The 15,584-nt window shown below is 37.0% G+C and overlaps 2 protein-coding genes and 1 long non-coding RNA gene across 3 annotated transcripts; 2 read left to right on the top strand and 1 right to left on the bottom strand.

Annotated features, from left to right (window-relative positions):
• The first annotated feature begins 420 nt into the window (after positions 1-420).
• On the top strand, positions 421-2,877 carry LOC112566809. Its single transcript, XM_025243178.1, has 4 exons — positions 421-577; positions 758-850; positions 1,294-1,492; positions 2,493-2,877. The coding sequence occupies exons 2-4, from the start codon at positions 810-812 to the stop codon at positions 2,643-2,645; spliced, it is 393 nt and encodes a 130-aa protein (XP_025098963.1). The 5' UTR covers positions 421-577; positions 758-809; the 3' UTR covers positions 2,646-2,877.
• A 1,928-nt stretch (positions 2,878-4,805) lies between these two features.
• LOC112566362 lies at positions 4,806-7,262 on the bottom strand. The gene is made up of 4 exons (XR_003099570.1): positions 7,045-7,262; positions 6,628-6,722; positions 6,264-6,464; positions 4,806-5,489 (listed from the first exon to the last, which is right to left on the bottom strand). It is a non-coding gene; the product is annotated as an uncharacterized LOC112566362 (long non-coding RNA).
• A 1,963-nt stretch (positions 7,263-9,225) lies between these two features.
• Positions 9,226-11,988, top strand: LOC112567263. Its single transcript, XM_025243891.1, has 4 exons — positions 9,226-9,493; positions 9,800-9,894; positions 10,330-10,531; positions 11,304-11,988. Exons 1-4 carry the CDS (start codon positions 9,491-9,493, stop codon positions 11,421-11,423), a joined length of 420 nt encoding a protein of 139 aa, XP_025099676.1. The 5' UTR covers positions 9,226-9,490; the 3' UTR covers positions 11,424-11,988.
• Positions 11,989-15,584: the final 3,596 nt, after the last annotated feature.

The following is a 15,584-nucleotide window of genomic DNA, read 5'->3' as shown; positions in this document are numbered from 1 at the left end:
GGTGACGATCTTGATGTACAGCAAACAAATTCATTATTTTTGTTTTTATAATTTTCGTGTAAACATCATATTTCGTTAAAGCATGTGTGGATATTGTTTGGTCATTGTCATTGAAAGACGTTTCATCTGATGAAAACTACTTTTTTCTCTTAGAAAGTTTTTTTAATCGAATGCTTACAAGCACAAAGTTTGCTTCCTCTTCATTTCCATTTTCATACCTTAGAAATCCTTCTTGTTCATTGCAGTTGCTGTGTTTTTCTACTGACCAATTAAAAATAGAGATTTATGTTAGCCCGTTCTGTCTTTAAAATGAAACGAATTTGTCCTGTTTGGGGGCAAGAACAGTCTCGTCTTTCATGTTGCCTTTCCTTCCCCAGCCACTCACAATGGGCGTGTCTCTGCGTCACGTGGGAATTAGACCCGGATGTGACAGGAGAAGGCGGAGGGACGAAGAAGCGTATAAAAACTGCCGTCTGTGCTCTGGGTTTGTCAGAAAGCTTCGAAGCTTACCTGCCTGTCTCTCAACTCAAGCCTCCACCTGTTGTCCGAGTACTTGACTTCCTGCGTCATTACCATGGTGAGTGCTTCACAATGGCTTTCATCTGGCGCTTATCTACTTAGCTACACATATTTTACTTTGTGTTCTAGTTTAATCATTATTTTATGATCATTAAATATTTCTCATATTTTATGCAGCTTTGTCTAGTTTGTGAACAGTCGATAATAGTTAATCTTTTCGCGACATTTTATGTTACAGGCTTTGCGCACTCCTACAAGAAGAACTTGCAAAAGTACTGGAAGCAAATAGAATGATTGGAATCAATGCAACCTTCAAAGACGATGGCGAAATGTAAGCAAATCAGAATTGCAGTCTGATTGCGGAATAATGACGAATATGACAAGTATTGAGAATTCTAGTTTTTTACTTTAAGCAACACTGTGCATTAAGATAGATTCATTTTCACATTTCAAACAATACAAGTTGACCAACATTTAAGACATTGATTGTTGTAACTTAAATGAAAATGCAGTTATTAATCTACGGTGTGACGAAGCCTCAGTGAACAGTATCTTGACATCGAAATGGAGAGAGAGAATAAGAAGAGAACTTTATGTCAACATTTTAAATATACAAATTATTTAGGGAAGCGATGTTATAGTTTGCTAGGGTTTGTGTTTCATCAGCTTTCAAATCTTTAACAAATATTAACTGTCAAGCAAGAAACACAAGTCACCATTTTTATCTAAAAAAAAAAAAACAACCAAACAAACAAAAGATTTGCATTTGTTTAGATTCACTGTCAAGCTGCTGTGTGATGGAGACCACGAAATGGCGGACGCGCTGCTCATTTTGGACATCGATAGCTCTCAGATTAAAATCTCTTACCGCAAAGACGGCGCAAGAGAAACTCCCATAACAGTTCACAGGTGTCACTGCATACCGAACAACGATCTGCAATTGTACATCGAAACGGAGGCCAAAAGGTTCAAGGTAGTAAAATTTATTAATGAATCTGTTTTTATTGTTATCGTCAGATTGTGTGCATTTAACTCTCTTACTAATTTCCGACCTACATGGAGCTTGTCATATCGATGAGGAAGATGTATCGAAGAGATTGTTATATACACAAGTAGTATGTAATGTAAAACGTGATGCGTCAACAACATCTAGCTGAAGCATATTCAATATCTTTTCAATGTCTTTTCCTTCTTCAATCTTGCGTTGACCCTCGAGGTGAAGGCGTCTTCTATCTGGGGTGTGGATACAATGAGTCTGTGGAGGCGTGATTTGTTTCTTACTGTCCATATTTCTTGTTTGTACTCTTTATTTATTTATTTTTTTTGTATTTTTAGTTTTGGTTTATGGTAGTAAATATATAGTTGTGTCGTTTATTTGGATTTGATATTTAATGTAAAAAAAATTTGAAGCAGTATCTGTATCAATGTTCAACATATTGAAAATAATCGATTAATTGCTTATGGTAATATGTTTATTTCGTTTCTGTCAAGACACTGATAACGAGGTTTTTCAGATTTTTTGTTGGGCAGTTCACTCCCCTTTTATTTTGTTAAGTTTCTATAAAACTAGAATTTCAATTGCTTCCCCAAATCCTTACATAAGTATAACTAATAAAATAGAATATCATAGTAGAAAGAACGTGTTACATCTACACTATGGCAGATGACCTTGCTGCTTTTTACACGAAGAACAAAGACTTTATCTTGGGTCCCTCACCAGTGAACAAACAAGATACTGAATGATACTGAAGCAAGATACTGAAAACTAATAAAAATGAAAATTATCAGTCTTCAACGGTTTCTCGCACTTATTTTCATATAATGTAAAAAGAGGTGTGTATACATTGGCAACCTCAAAATGTCAGTAAAGTGAGAGAATATCTCTGGTCTCAAGTGCTTATTAACACATAGTTCATGCGCTCTTCATGCCGTTCGTTACTTGATTTTGTGACTTGCTTTCGTGCTTCTTACAGATAACTCTAAACGAAAAAAAATTGGAGAACCTTCCTTACGACTTTCCTCTGAAGATGGTGAAATACATCTGGATCGATGGAGACATTGATCTTACCAAGGTCGCCTTGCCAGACGAGGATCAGACTCAAACCCCTTGTTGTCCAGGAAAATGAACTCAGTCATTTACTCTGTAGTTCTCATGTCTTGATATAATACGCCTCCTTGGAAATCATGTCAAGTATTCATGTATTTCTTTTGTTACTGGCTGTTTTGCTGTGAGTAGAGTATTGCAGACAAGCAGAGAAATTAGTTAAGCTAATTTTTATGTATACCCATTTTGGAAACATATTTGCCGCAGTTGTTTTTACATTTCAGTAAACTAAGACAAACAGAAATTATTATCGTGGAAAAAAATGGACAAACTAAGTAGACCTATAGAAAGATCAACAAAGCAAGACTAGTGACTAATTCTAGGGAACTCAACATTACATGTAACTACAATTGTATCATCACATCGAATAGTAAAATAAAGTGAATCACAATTTACAATTATATTATAAACATTAACAATAACACATCAGCTATAAATACCTCTGAATAATAATAATAACAGGTTTTCTTGCCCAATCAATTGTATTTCTTTTCTGCTTTCCTGTCCCATTTATTGCAAATAAAATTTTACGAAAGTATTAAAGTGTTGTTTGTTATTAGCTATTTACCTCTACAATGTATGGCTTGCTGTAAATATTTAACTAAATATTTCGATTAAACAAGAACCTACATATTTAGTATTTTATTGAATGTTTTATTTTAATATTCTCATGCTTAATAATCAAAAGCTTGGGCCTATCAAGAATAACTGTTTTCAATTTTTTCAAATTTAATACCAGGACTATCAGGCATCATTCCAACTGTGAGTTTTGTCTTTCTACTCTACACCTGATATTTCTTGTAAATGAGATTATTCAAGGGTAAAATAGAGTAAGTGAGTTAGAAACAACAAGGCACTTTCTTATTTAAAAAAAATTTTTGACTAATGTCCGCTATTCTGCTATTAACTGAAGAACCGAAGTTTTATGGCAATAAATGAAATCACAATCAATCGTCAAGCTCACAGCAACGGTAACCAAGCCAAGCGAATACTAACACAGTAACAGGAATACAACTCACACGCTCTCGTACAGACTGTCTGCCCTACGTTAGCTTACATTGAAATAACAACCGTTAAGTCAATCGTAAATGCATCAGTCAAGTAACAAAAACAATGAACAGATTCTCTCATCGAGAATAACCTCACCACACACCAACTCTCCCGCTCCCTTACATACTCTGCCTTACACCTGGAGACCAAGATCCATCACTAATTATTGGTGGAATGGGGATAAAGAGGGCATTCTCATTTTGTGACAGTCAAGCCGAAGTACATTGTTGCAGCTTTCACTTGAAGTAAATACTTTTAAAAGAATACAAATTGTAAAATTTTAAATACTAATGGAAAAGTCAGACACACTCATTTAAAAACACTAAAAGGTTTTATTGTCAAACTTTGTATGAATGAAGGCGTATTTGAGTGACAATCAGCATTTAGCTATGTCCTTATACAGGACAAAGTCCAGAGATGACTAAAGACGGTTTTAGCAGTGAACACAATTAACTTTCCTCAGCACAGGGAGAAAATCGTTCGTAAATCACATTGTGATTCTCATTTTTCTCGCTTCACTGTGACAGGGATTACAGAAATATGTTGATGTTATGTAGGTGATATGTAAATGTCATGCTGGGTAATTTGCTCAACAAGTCGGTAACATGGTAAATTTGATGCATGATCGGTGATGGTGATCGGTTTTTAGAATGCAGGCAATTCAAAATGAACCATGAAAATTGTTTTAATTTGATTTTATTGACTGATTTAAAAGCATATGTTTATATAAGTATTAAGTGAGCGCGGACGCGTTTGTGTTGTGTGTGTGTGTGTGTGTGTGTGTGTGTGTGTGTGTTTGTGTGTGTGTGTGTGTGTGTGTGTGTGTGTGTGTGTATGAATACGCGTGTATGTTATTGTTTGTGCACGCAGTTTTTGTTCGTGTTATTGGAATGGTCCGCTTGTTGGTACAATGGTACAAGCACAAGTCACACCTGCAGTAAGAAACAAGTGTAGTAGGTTCTTTTCTCGGCTCCGAATATTTCTCTGAATGTAACATCTGTTTACAGACCGATCTACAAAATGCTCCTCTGTGTGGTGTGTGTGTGCGCGCGCATGCTTTTGGTTCTGATTTCACCGAAGTACATGGTTAAATATTCAAGGAAGGCAAAAAAGAATTTAGAAAACTTCAGTTTTAGGTACATTTTATTTGCAGTAAGGGAGAATGCAAGAAAAGAAAGACAATTAAACAAGCAAGTAAAGCTATTACTTTTTGATATTGTTTACACCTAACACATTATGGGTAATGTTCATAATATCCTTATCAATATCAATATATTTTTATACTATTGGATATAATGATGCAATATTAGTTCCATGTGATATTGTTTTCAAAGGAATCATTAAGCAGTCGTGCTTTGTTGATCATTCTTCTGGTCTGTCTGATTGTCCATCGTTTCACTGTTACTGATGTCTGTTGCAGTTTCGTAAATTGAAAAAACTATGCGTCAGAAATGCTCCAAAAATAACTAGGAATTTAACTCGTTTTTTTATAGTTCAACTAATATCTCTGCTTTTCTCAGAAACTCTACTGATAGCAAAACAGCCAATAACATAAGAGGTATTTGAATATTTGATACAATATCTTAGGCAGTGTAGCTTACATCAGTGAAAGAAATGTGAATATTACAAAGCAAATAGGCGAGAGTTCATTTTACTGGTCTGCAAAGGGTTTGAATTTTATCCTTGGATAACATTATTCTTAATTTTGCGGAAAGACACTGAAAAGATTAATGTCTCCGTCGATCCACATGTTCTTTACCTTCTTCAGGGAAAAGTTGTAAGGGTAGTTCTTTGTATACTGTTTATTGAAAGTAATCTGTAAGAAACCAACACGATTTTAAAAAATCACAAAAACATCCAAGACTGCATAAAGTATGTGTTAATCTACAAAGGAGACCGAGGCTTATCGTACAGTATATATCAAAATACATGATTACAAACCCAAGATAAAGTCTTTGTTCTTCGTGCATTCAACAACAAGTGTATCTGCCATATTTTGGTTGTGACTCTTTCTCTTGACTATGATATTCTGTACTTTGGGTAGCTTTATACGTATATATTGATGGAGTAAAGCTATACTAAATAAAAGGTACAAGTATGTCCAAAGTATTAACACCACAGCTATTATTACTACAATGAAGCAAACGCCAAAATGCCAGAAAGTAGAATAAAGCACAACATAGGGAACAATAAACCAGCATTTACACAGAAACCACGGAGGTGGCAGGCTTTACTGAAATAACATTAACAACAATAATCTAGACTTTATTCCCACACCTACCCTAACCACTTTCACTCTTTCCCCTTTTCACCCTTTTTCTGTCAATGTACCCAATGACTCCCTTCCTCCTACAATGGGAAGTCACACTTTGTGAGGTAATGTAGATATTGAAATCACTTCATGTAGAAAACAAGTTATCTTATCTCGTTTCACACTAACCTACGATGTGTGTAAATATAATCATGTTGTAGACACGTATTCCACAGCCATACCCCAGAAAATCTTAGTTGTACGGAAAGGAATTAGAAGAGTTAAAGACACACAATCTCACAAGCATCCATAAAGACATGAAATAATCAGTTAGCCTACCTTGAAATAGTCCCTGTCCATACTGATGAACAGGTCCAATGTTTTGTGCGTATACAAATCATCCACTGGAATGACTTGAGGATTACCTATGACCCCGTCTTTGCGGTAAGAGAGTTTCAACTCTGGCGAGCCGTCGGTCTCAATAATTAACAGGCGTCTGCCATCTCGTAGTCCTTGTCACACAGCAGCATAAACGTAAATCTACACAAATGCAAAAAGTTTGGAAATACAATGCACACTGTGTTACATAAAGTAAGTAAACGGGAATGACTAATACTTTACTTTCTACGCATTATCTACGATCACTTTGTATAAAAAAAAAAAAAAAAAAAAAGCATACAGACTACAGTTCTCATTTACTTACATCTTGCCATTGTCTTTGAATGCTGCTTTCACTCGAATTCTCATATCTACGTCCAGTGGAGATGGAAAGTCCTCAGAGAAGGGAACTGGCAGAGACTGTAACATAAAATGTCTTTAAAAGATTAACGATTGTCAGCTTTTTATTGGCTCATAAAGACTGCATTAATTCAAAAAGAACTTAAATATTATAATAAAATTACAGATATATCTATCTATCCGAAAGTAGATGAGTGCCCAGATGAAAGCTGTGAAGTAGTAGCATTCACCATTCTAATGGGAAACTACAGCTAACACGAAAATAGCAAAGTACACGATGGATTGAATGATTAGTTAACATCAAAAATCATTATTAAGATTCTGTACAACAAAATGTAATAAAAGTAAAGCATGGATTTAGCAGTCCTATGACAACACGTACCATTGCGATGAAGCAGGCAGGCGAGTGTCCAGTCGGTGGCGGTGAGAAAGCGGAGGATGTCGCACTTACCTTCTGTGGCACTGACAGCGACTTTTATACTCTCTTACATCCCACGCGCCTCACATCCGGGTTCTTTGTGGATGTGGGTTGGAGTGGACCACGCCATGGGTGTGTGATGTTTTATGGGTGTGGTGGGTGTGTTAAGACTGGTCGTGATGTAAGACCGGACTGTTACAGCTGGGAATTCACAAATACTCAAAACACTAAATTCCTAGCGTTGTCATGAAGTAAACTTAAGGAATGTGAGAGTATGGGACCCACAAGGTGGACATAGCGAGGGTCTTTGTACAGGGTCGAGTGGCGCTGACACCGATTTCTGAAGAGGAAGCAAGCAAAGGTCAGAACTCAAGGTCCTGCTAGTTTTTCACAGAGATGGTCCTCTTGGTGGTGTGAAATAGTGGTGCAGACACAGATTTAAAGTCTTTCTAAAGTTTATAAAGAATCTTTTGTCTTAAGTATCCGCTTGTCTCTTATCTCTCTTCCACATGAGCTCTACCGTCACTACTCTTACTTTCTCAAATACACCCACACAAACAGACGTTCTGTGTGTGTGTGTGTGTCTTCCCTGGTGAGCTAAATTATTAACAGAGTCACTGGCAGCAATAAAATGCAAGACATCTGAAAGCCAGACTTGTATGTGGTGATGTGTACACCAACCCCTTCGCAGGGGGTCCGCACCATATGAGCGGAATGATGAATACGAAGAAACGCATCTCAGCGACTTGCCGAGAGACAAGCAGAAGAAACTATTTCGCATATGGTGTAATCATTTAAAATTAATGTTGCTTGACGCTATTCCACGTCAATGTGAATACCATGAACATATTTCTTAGTTACGGTGATCGTTGACACCGTAGAGGACACGTAAACAATGAGTCGTTGTCTATTTTGCTATTTTTGTTCGTTTTCTTTACACTTTGTCACGGCTGCGTCTACAAAATATCATTGACAGAAATTACAGATTGACGGAATGCCTGCCCTTATATAAACATCGTGCCCATGTAACGGTTATTTATGGAGAATGATAATCGGTCGTCAGATTCAGCTGTTAGGTGAAGTATAGATATTTGTTTACAAGGCAAATCTTATGAACTGCTGACAGGTTCCTGCCTTTCTGATTTGAGTGCTGGACTATTGTTGTGGTCACTGTTCGACTCCCCTCACAACGCACCACTCGGTTACACACTGAAACATTCAATGAAATAAAAAAAAAACCTGCATCAGCTTGTACCTAAGCATATAAGTTGTACACATAGTATATATTTCGTTTAAGATCATTTCTTTAGCACACTCTTTAGCTCACCAGTGAAGACACATGCACACACAGAACGTCTGTTTGTGTGTGTGTATTTGAATCAGAATCATAAGTGTGTGCATTTGAGAAAGTAAGAGTAGTGACGGTAGAGCTCATGTACACCAGCTTGTACCTTAGCCTATACACTTGTACACGTAATTCATATTTCTTTTAATATCATTTCTCTACCACATTTCTTAGTTCATTTCTTGAAATGTTTCACAAAAATCTTTAAAACAAATACGCTTTTATAATTTCTGAGTGTGTTTAAATTAAAGTCATGATAGTAAAAGAGTTATCTTTAGAGCTGCTGATGGTTCTAAACGCTGATTCTTCTTTACAAGTTATTTCACGATCCGCAACCCATTCTAAAAGAAGATAACTTAATGCTGCGTTGGAAGTTTTGCTTCAGAAATTTAGTATAAAACTTTCTCGATAGTGCAGACACACACAATGTGTTTGTATGCGTGTGTTTGTGTGAGTCTCTGTGTTTGCGTGTTTCTGTGTGACTGTTTGAGAGAGAGAGAGAAAGTAAGAGTAATGACGGTAGTGCTCATGTGGAAGAGAGATAAGAGACAAGCGGATACTAAAGACAAAAGATTCTTTATAAACTTTAGAAAGACTTTAAATCTGTGTCTGCACCACTATTTCACACCACCAAGAGGACCATCTCTGTGAAAAACTAGCAGGACCTTGAGTTCTGACCTTTGCTTGCTTCCTCTTCAGAAGAGCGCCACTCGACCCTGCACAAAGACCCTCGCTATGTCCACTTTGTGGGTCCCATACTCTCACATTCCTTAAGTTTACTTCATGACAACGCCAGGAATTTAGTGTTTGTGAGTATTCGTGAATTCCCAGCTGTAACAGTCCGGTCTTACATCACGACCAGTCTTAACACACCCACCACACCCCTAAAACATCACACACCCATGGCGTGGTCCACTCCAGCCCACATCCACAAAGAACCCAGATGTGAGGCGCGTGGGATGTAAGAGAGTATAAAAGTCGCTGTCAGTGCCACAGAAGGTTAAGTGCGACATCCTCCGCTTTCTCACGCCACCGACTGGACACTCGCCTGCCTGCTTCATCACAATGGTACGTGTTGTCATAGGACTGCTAAATCCATGCTTTACTTTTATTACATTTTGTTGTACATAATCTTAATAATGATTTTTGATGTTAACTAATCATTTAATTCATCGTGTACTTTGAGTTTTTGTGTAAACTCTACTTTACCATTAGAATGGTGAGTGCTTCCACTTTACAGCTTTCATCTGGGCGCTCATCTTCTTTCGGATATATAGATATATATGAGTAATTGTATTATAATATTTAAGTACTTTTTGAATAAATGCTGTCATCATGAGCTTGTAAAAGCTGACAATCGTTAATCTTTTAAAGGCTCTGACAGTTCCCTACTCTTATGAACTTCCATTTCCACTGGATGTGGATATGAAAATTGGAGTGAATGCAGCCTTCAAAGAAGATGGCCACAGGTAAGCAAATGAGAACTGTTGTCTGCATGCTCTTATTTACAAACTGATCGTAGATAATGCGTAGAAAGTAAAGTATTAGTAATTCACATTTTCTTACTTTATGTAACACAGTGTGCATTGTATCAAAATGATCGCATTCTCAAATTTCACAGAAGAGTCCTTTGGACAACAAAAAAATCAATAAAAAAAAAGAAGAGAAGGAAGATTTTTCTGTCGAAGTTTTCAATTCAAAATATATTCAACAACATGTGGTTATAGCTCACTAGGGTCTATGTAGGTATCTAAAAAAAATAAGGAATTTGTTTTTATATATAAACACTTTCAGTTGTCAAGTCTTGTACACATATCAACTCGAAATATTTTACAGTACTATCAAACAACAAACAATTCAATTTTGTTCGGTTTTTAATTTCCAAACGTTTTGTTTTTGTGTAGATTTACGCTGATGCTGCTGTGTGACGAGAACTACGAAATGGCAGACGCGCTGTTGATTGTAGAGACCGAGAGCTCGTCAACGTTGAAATTCTCTTACCGCAGAGACGGGGTCACAGGTGATGTTGAAACCATTCCAGTGGATGATTGGCAAACCCACAAAGCATTGCAGCTGTACATCAGAATGGAGAGGGATTATTTCATGGTAGGCTAACTGATTATTTCATGTCTTTATGGATGCTTGTGAGACTGTGTGTTTAACTCTTCTTTTCTTTTCCATACACCTAAGTTTTTCTGGGGTATGGCTGTGGAACACGTGTCTACAACAGGATTATATTTACACACATCGTAGGTTAGTGTGAAACGAGATAAGATAACATGTTTTCTACATGAAGTGATTTCAATATCTACATTACCTCACAAAGTGTGACTTCCCATTGTAGAAGGAAGGCAGTCATTGGGTACATTGACGGAAAAGGGTGAAAAGGGGAAAGAGTGAAAGTGGTTAGAGTAGGTGTGGGAATAAAGTATAGATTATTGTTGTTAATGTTATTTAAGTAAAGCCTGCCACCTCCGTGGTTTCTGTGTAAATACTGGTTTGTTGTTCCCTATGTTGTGCTTTATTCTACTTTTTGGCATTTTGGCGTTTGCTTCATTGTAGTAATAATAGCTGTGGTGTTAATACTTTGGACATACTTGTACCTTTTATTTAGTATAGCTTTACTCCATCAATATATATGTATAAAGCTACCCAAAGTACAGAATATCATAGTCAAGAGAAAGAGTCACAACCAAAATATGGCAGATACGCTTGTTGTTGAATGCACGAAGAACAAAGACTTTATCTTGGGTTTGTAATCATGTATTTTGATATATACTGTACGATAAGCCTCGGTCTCCTTTGTAGATTAACACATACTTTATGCAGTCTTGGATGTTTTTGTGATTTTTTAAAATCGTGTTGGTGTTTCTTACAGATTACTCTCAATGGAAAGTTCACAAAGACCTACCCTTACAACTTTTCCATGAAGAAGGTGAAGGACATCTGGATCGACGGAGACATTACTCTTTACAACTTCACCCCGCCACAACAATAATAATGTTATCCAAGAATAAAATTCAAACCCTTTGCAGACCAGTAAAATGAACTCTTGCGTATTTGCTTTGTAATATTCACATTTCTTTTACTGATGTAAGCTACACTGCCTAAGATATTGTATCAAATATTCAAATACCTCTTATGTTATTGGCTGTTTTGCTATCAGTTTCTGAGAAAAGCAGAGATATTAGTTGAACTATTGAAAAAATGAGTTAAATTCCTAGTTATTTTTGGAGCATATCTGACGCATAGTTATTTCAATTTACAAAACTGCAACAGACATCAGTAACAGTGAAACGATGGACAATCACACAGACCAGAAGAGTGATCAACAAAGCACGACTGCCTAATGATTTTTTTGAAAATAACATCACAATGAACTATTATTGTATCATTATGTCCAATAGTATAAAAATATATTGTTATTGATAAGGATATTATGAGCATTACCCATAATGTGTTAGGTATAAACAATATCAAAAAGTAATAGTTTTACTTGCTTGTTTAATTGTCTTTCTTTTCTTGCATTCCCCTTACTGCAAATAAAATGTACCGAAAACTGACTTCCGTGAATATTTAAATATGTACTCCGGTGAAATCAGAACCAAAGCATGCGCGCGCACACACACACACCACACAGAGGAGCATTTTGTGGATCGGTCTGTAAACAGATGTTACATTCAGAGAGGTATTCGGAGCCGAGAAACCAACCTACTACACCTGTTTCTTACTGCAGGTGTGACTTGTGCTTTAGCCATTGTACCAACAAGCGGACCATTCCAATAACACGAAGAAAAAAGGCGTGCACAAACAATAAAACACACGCGTATTCATATTCACGCACACACAAAAAACGCGTCCGCGCTCACTTAATACTTATATAAACATATGCTTTTAAATCAGTCATTGAAACCAAATTAAAACAATTTTCATGGTTCATTTTGAATTGCCTGCATTCTAAAAACCGACCACCATCACCGATCACTGCATCAAATTTACCATGTTACCGACTTGTTGAGCAAATTACTCAGCATGACATTTACATATCACCTACATAACATCAACATATTTCTGTAATCCCTGTCACAGTGAAACGAGAAAAATGAGAATCACAATGTGATTTAAGAACGATTTTCTCCCTGTGCTGAGAAAAGTTAATTGTGTTCACCCCTAAAACCGTCTTTAGTCATCTGTGGACTGCTTTGTCCTGCATAATGACATAGCTAAATGCTGATTGTCACTCAAATACGCCTTCATTCATACAAAGTTTGACAATAAAACCTTTTAGTGTTTTTCAATGAGTGTGTCTGACATTTCTATTAGTATTGAAAATTTTACAATTTGTATTCTTTTAAAAGTATCTAGTTCAAGTGAAAGCTGCAACAATGTACTTCGGGTTGACTGTCACAAAATGAGAATACCCTCTTTTTCACCATTTCACCAATAATTAGTGATGGGTCTTGCTCTTCAGGTAGGAGGCAAATCTGTAAAAATGAATGAAGAAGGGAAGAAATGACAAGGCGTGGGAAACACCTTAAAAGACATCACAGCAGAAAACAGTTCAGAAAGGAGACATTAATGAGCAGGCTTAATGCCAGTCAGGTTCGAGAGGAGGAAGAGCTAAACACTTTGTCAGTCCAAGCTTCCTTCGTCGTCTAATTTTGTCACTGACCTGTCTATATCACGGCTACTGGCTAAAATATAGTTAAAATCGTTAATTTGAAAAAAAATATTGTAACAATTTTATTTAAAACTAATTTTACGGTTTGAAAACATTCGTTGCGTGTTGTGCTTTCAATTAGAAGACATTTTATTATTAGTTTAGAGAGATTTTTTGTTATAAACTTTAATAGAACAACAATAAAGACCACTTACCAGTTTGTCACCACGCGACTGCGCCTTTAAACCGTCGTCATTGGTGAAGCAGCACCACGTGGCTTAGATGATGATGACGATGCTTTTCGCTGGTTGATCGTAAATCGACTGTCCTGTTCTTTCCGTTTTGCTTATTTTTATTCTGTAACCAATATACAGTGAAAAGTTTTTCTTTAGCTAACTAGTCTCTTGCCACAAACGGTTTCATTCCTGCCAACCAGTAACTTTAAGCGAGACACAAGAATCGACCACAGTTAATGTCGAGTGAAATTGTGGAAAGGTTACTCAGCGAGACCACGTAAGTAATTAAAATAGCTTTGAATGGACCCTTTTAGAGCAATGAAACTCCGAAACCAAACAAACAAAAAAACCCTCACCTAAATCTCTAAAATACCACAAGGAAAAAGAAAAAAAACTGCTGTAGTACAAGGTAATGCAAAAAACAAGATAGTAAGACGAATTTGTTTAGAAGCATTATAGCCAGGAAAGTAGGACCCCTACTGCAAGATACTGATAGAATTTCAATACGCCTTAGACAATCACCCAAGAAAGCAAGCAATTACGACAGTAAACGTGTTTTAAAAAGAAACAGTTACGTTCACTGTTGAATCGAACAGTAAGAAGTGCTGGAAAATGTTTCTAACTTTAGAGAAGCGTATAAGTAACGAAAAGAGGTCTTTGTTGTTTGCTACACATTTTTTTTTTACTTTATTTTATTCCTAGATTTATTTTTTTGTAACAGTAAAAAAAACTGTTTGCATTTGTTATTTTTCAAGCATTCTCATTGGGTGACCAGTTTCTTTAAAACAATTCTTTCTTCAAACGCTCCCTGTCTTCTGAGAGACAAGCTCGTATCTGTATGGTCCATGGGTCCGTCTGACAATGTGTCCGCCACCCCGCTCTGCCCTGTCAGCGTCGTGTGCAACTCAAGTAATAATCACACGTTTGTACCGGACATGGTGATCGACACACCACAGCCCATCATCGTTATTATTTCAGTCTCCATAGAGTCTGTCTTTACTCTTATCGGACTATTCTGCATCGTTGCCAACACCATCAATCTCATCGTCTTCCACCAGGGTCTGCAAGATCGCATGAACCTGTGTCTCTTTTCTCTGGCATTATCGGACTTATCTTTAGTTCTTTTTTATTCTTATGTTGGCCCCATTAGTCTACTTCACACGCGGCCATTCGATAATGGAGAGATGATTTATCCGTCTTGTCTTCAGTGTATTACGTATGCTACAGGATTTCTTTATGCTTTTAGAACAACTTCCGGTCTGTTCATCATGGTGATTGCCGTAGAGCGGTGCATGTGTGTGTTATTTCCACTTCAAGCCCAGTCTCTCATTACCTCGCGTACTATGGCAAAGATTCTAGTTTTCATCGCTGTCCTTTGTCAGCTTGGCTTCGTCGCACAGCCTCTGAAATATGACCATGTGAAGGTAAAAGTTGCCGGACATTACGAGTGGATAATTGTTGCTTCAAAGATATATCTTGAAAACCAGAACATAATCGACATCATTGTGCATGCAATTTTCAATGTTAGTGTCCCTCTCATCGTATTTTGCATCGTGTCCCTGGCCACGTTCATCACTGTCATTCAACTGGCAGCAGCAGCAGCCTGGAGACGGAAGACGAGTTGTACAAGTGTTGAACACAACAGCCAGCAGATGGCGCTGACACACATGCTGGTACTCAGCTCCTGTGTTTTCATTGTTTCTTTAATACCGGTTGTAGTGGTCCGAATTGTTCGTCTGTTTATTGAGGACTTCTCGACCTTTGGTAAACACAGGGACGTTTACGGCCTCAGCAGTAGACTTGCAAACGGATCGCCAGTCATCAGCAGTTTTGTGACTTTCTTCATCTACTACTATCGGTCTTCACGGTATCGAAATGAGTTCCAGAAACTACGCTGCTCAATCAACAGATGTCAACGCCTTGCAGCCAGAGAATGAAATTCTTTAAGTATGAACACAAAAGATAAAAAAAAAAAACTTTGATGCATGACAAAGGAAAATTCCTAAATATGTGTAAACAGCATAAGTAAATAATTGGAAAAGCAAACAATCAATCAAATCATACAGAGGTACGTTACACTGTACTACAAATCACATTTTTTCTAGAGACTTTTGTTTTACTTTTATGTTCCTATGAAAGAAGTCAGGGAAAAAAAGATCTTTCTACTGGAGTTCAGGTTCTCTAAGAAGAGAAATTGCTCGCGTATAGGGTAATGTGCAAGTCAAGTAAGTAAACAAAATCTTTATTTGGTTTCCTGACATAG

This window comes from Pomacea canaliculata, linkage group LG6, assembly GCF_003073045.1.
Source record: "Pomacea canaliculata isolate SZHN2017 linkage group LG6, ASM307304v1, whole genome shotgun sequence".
Lineage (NCBI taxonomy): Eukaryota > Metazoa > Mollusca > Gastropoda > Architaenioglossa > Ampullariidae > Pomacea > Pomacea canaliculata.
This window is presented reverse-complemented; position numbering and strand designations above follow the sequence as displayed.

Excerpts from the sequence above, each read along its gene's own strand:
- LOC112566809 (XM_025243178.1), top strand. The coding sequence starts at position 810 with ATGATTGGAATCAATGCAACCTTCAAAGACGATGGCGAAAT. Across the intron at positions 851-1,293 it reads TTCAAAGACGATGGCGAAAT|ATTCACTGTCAAGCTGCTGT; the intron begins GTAAGCAAATCA and ends GCATTTGTTTAG. Across the intron at positions 1,493-2,492 it reads CGGAGGCCAAAAGGTTCAAG|ATAACTCTAAACGAAAAAAA; the intron begins GTAGTAAAATTT and ends TGCTTCTTACAG.
- LOC112567263 (XM_025243891.1), top strand. Across the intron at positions 9,895-10,329 it reads TTCAAAGAAGATGGCCACAG|ATTTACGCTGATGCTGCTGT; the intron begins GTAAGCAAATGA and ends GTTTTTGTGTAG. Across the intron at positions 10,532-11,303 it reads TGGAGAGGGATTATTTCATG|ATTACTCTCAATGGAAAGTT; the intron begins GTAGGCTAACTG and ends TGTTTCTTACAG.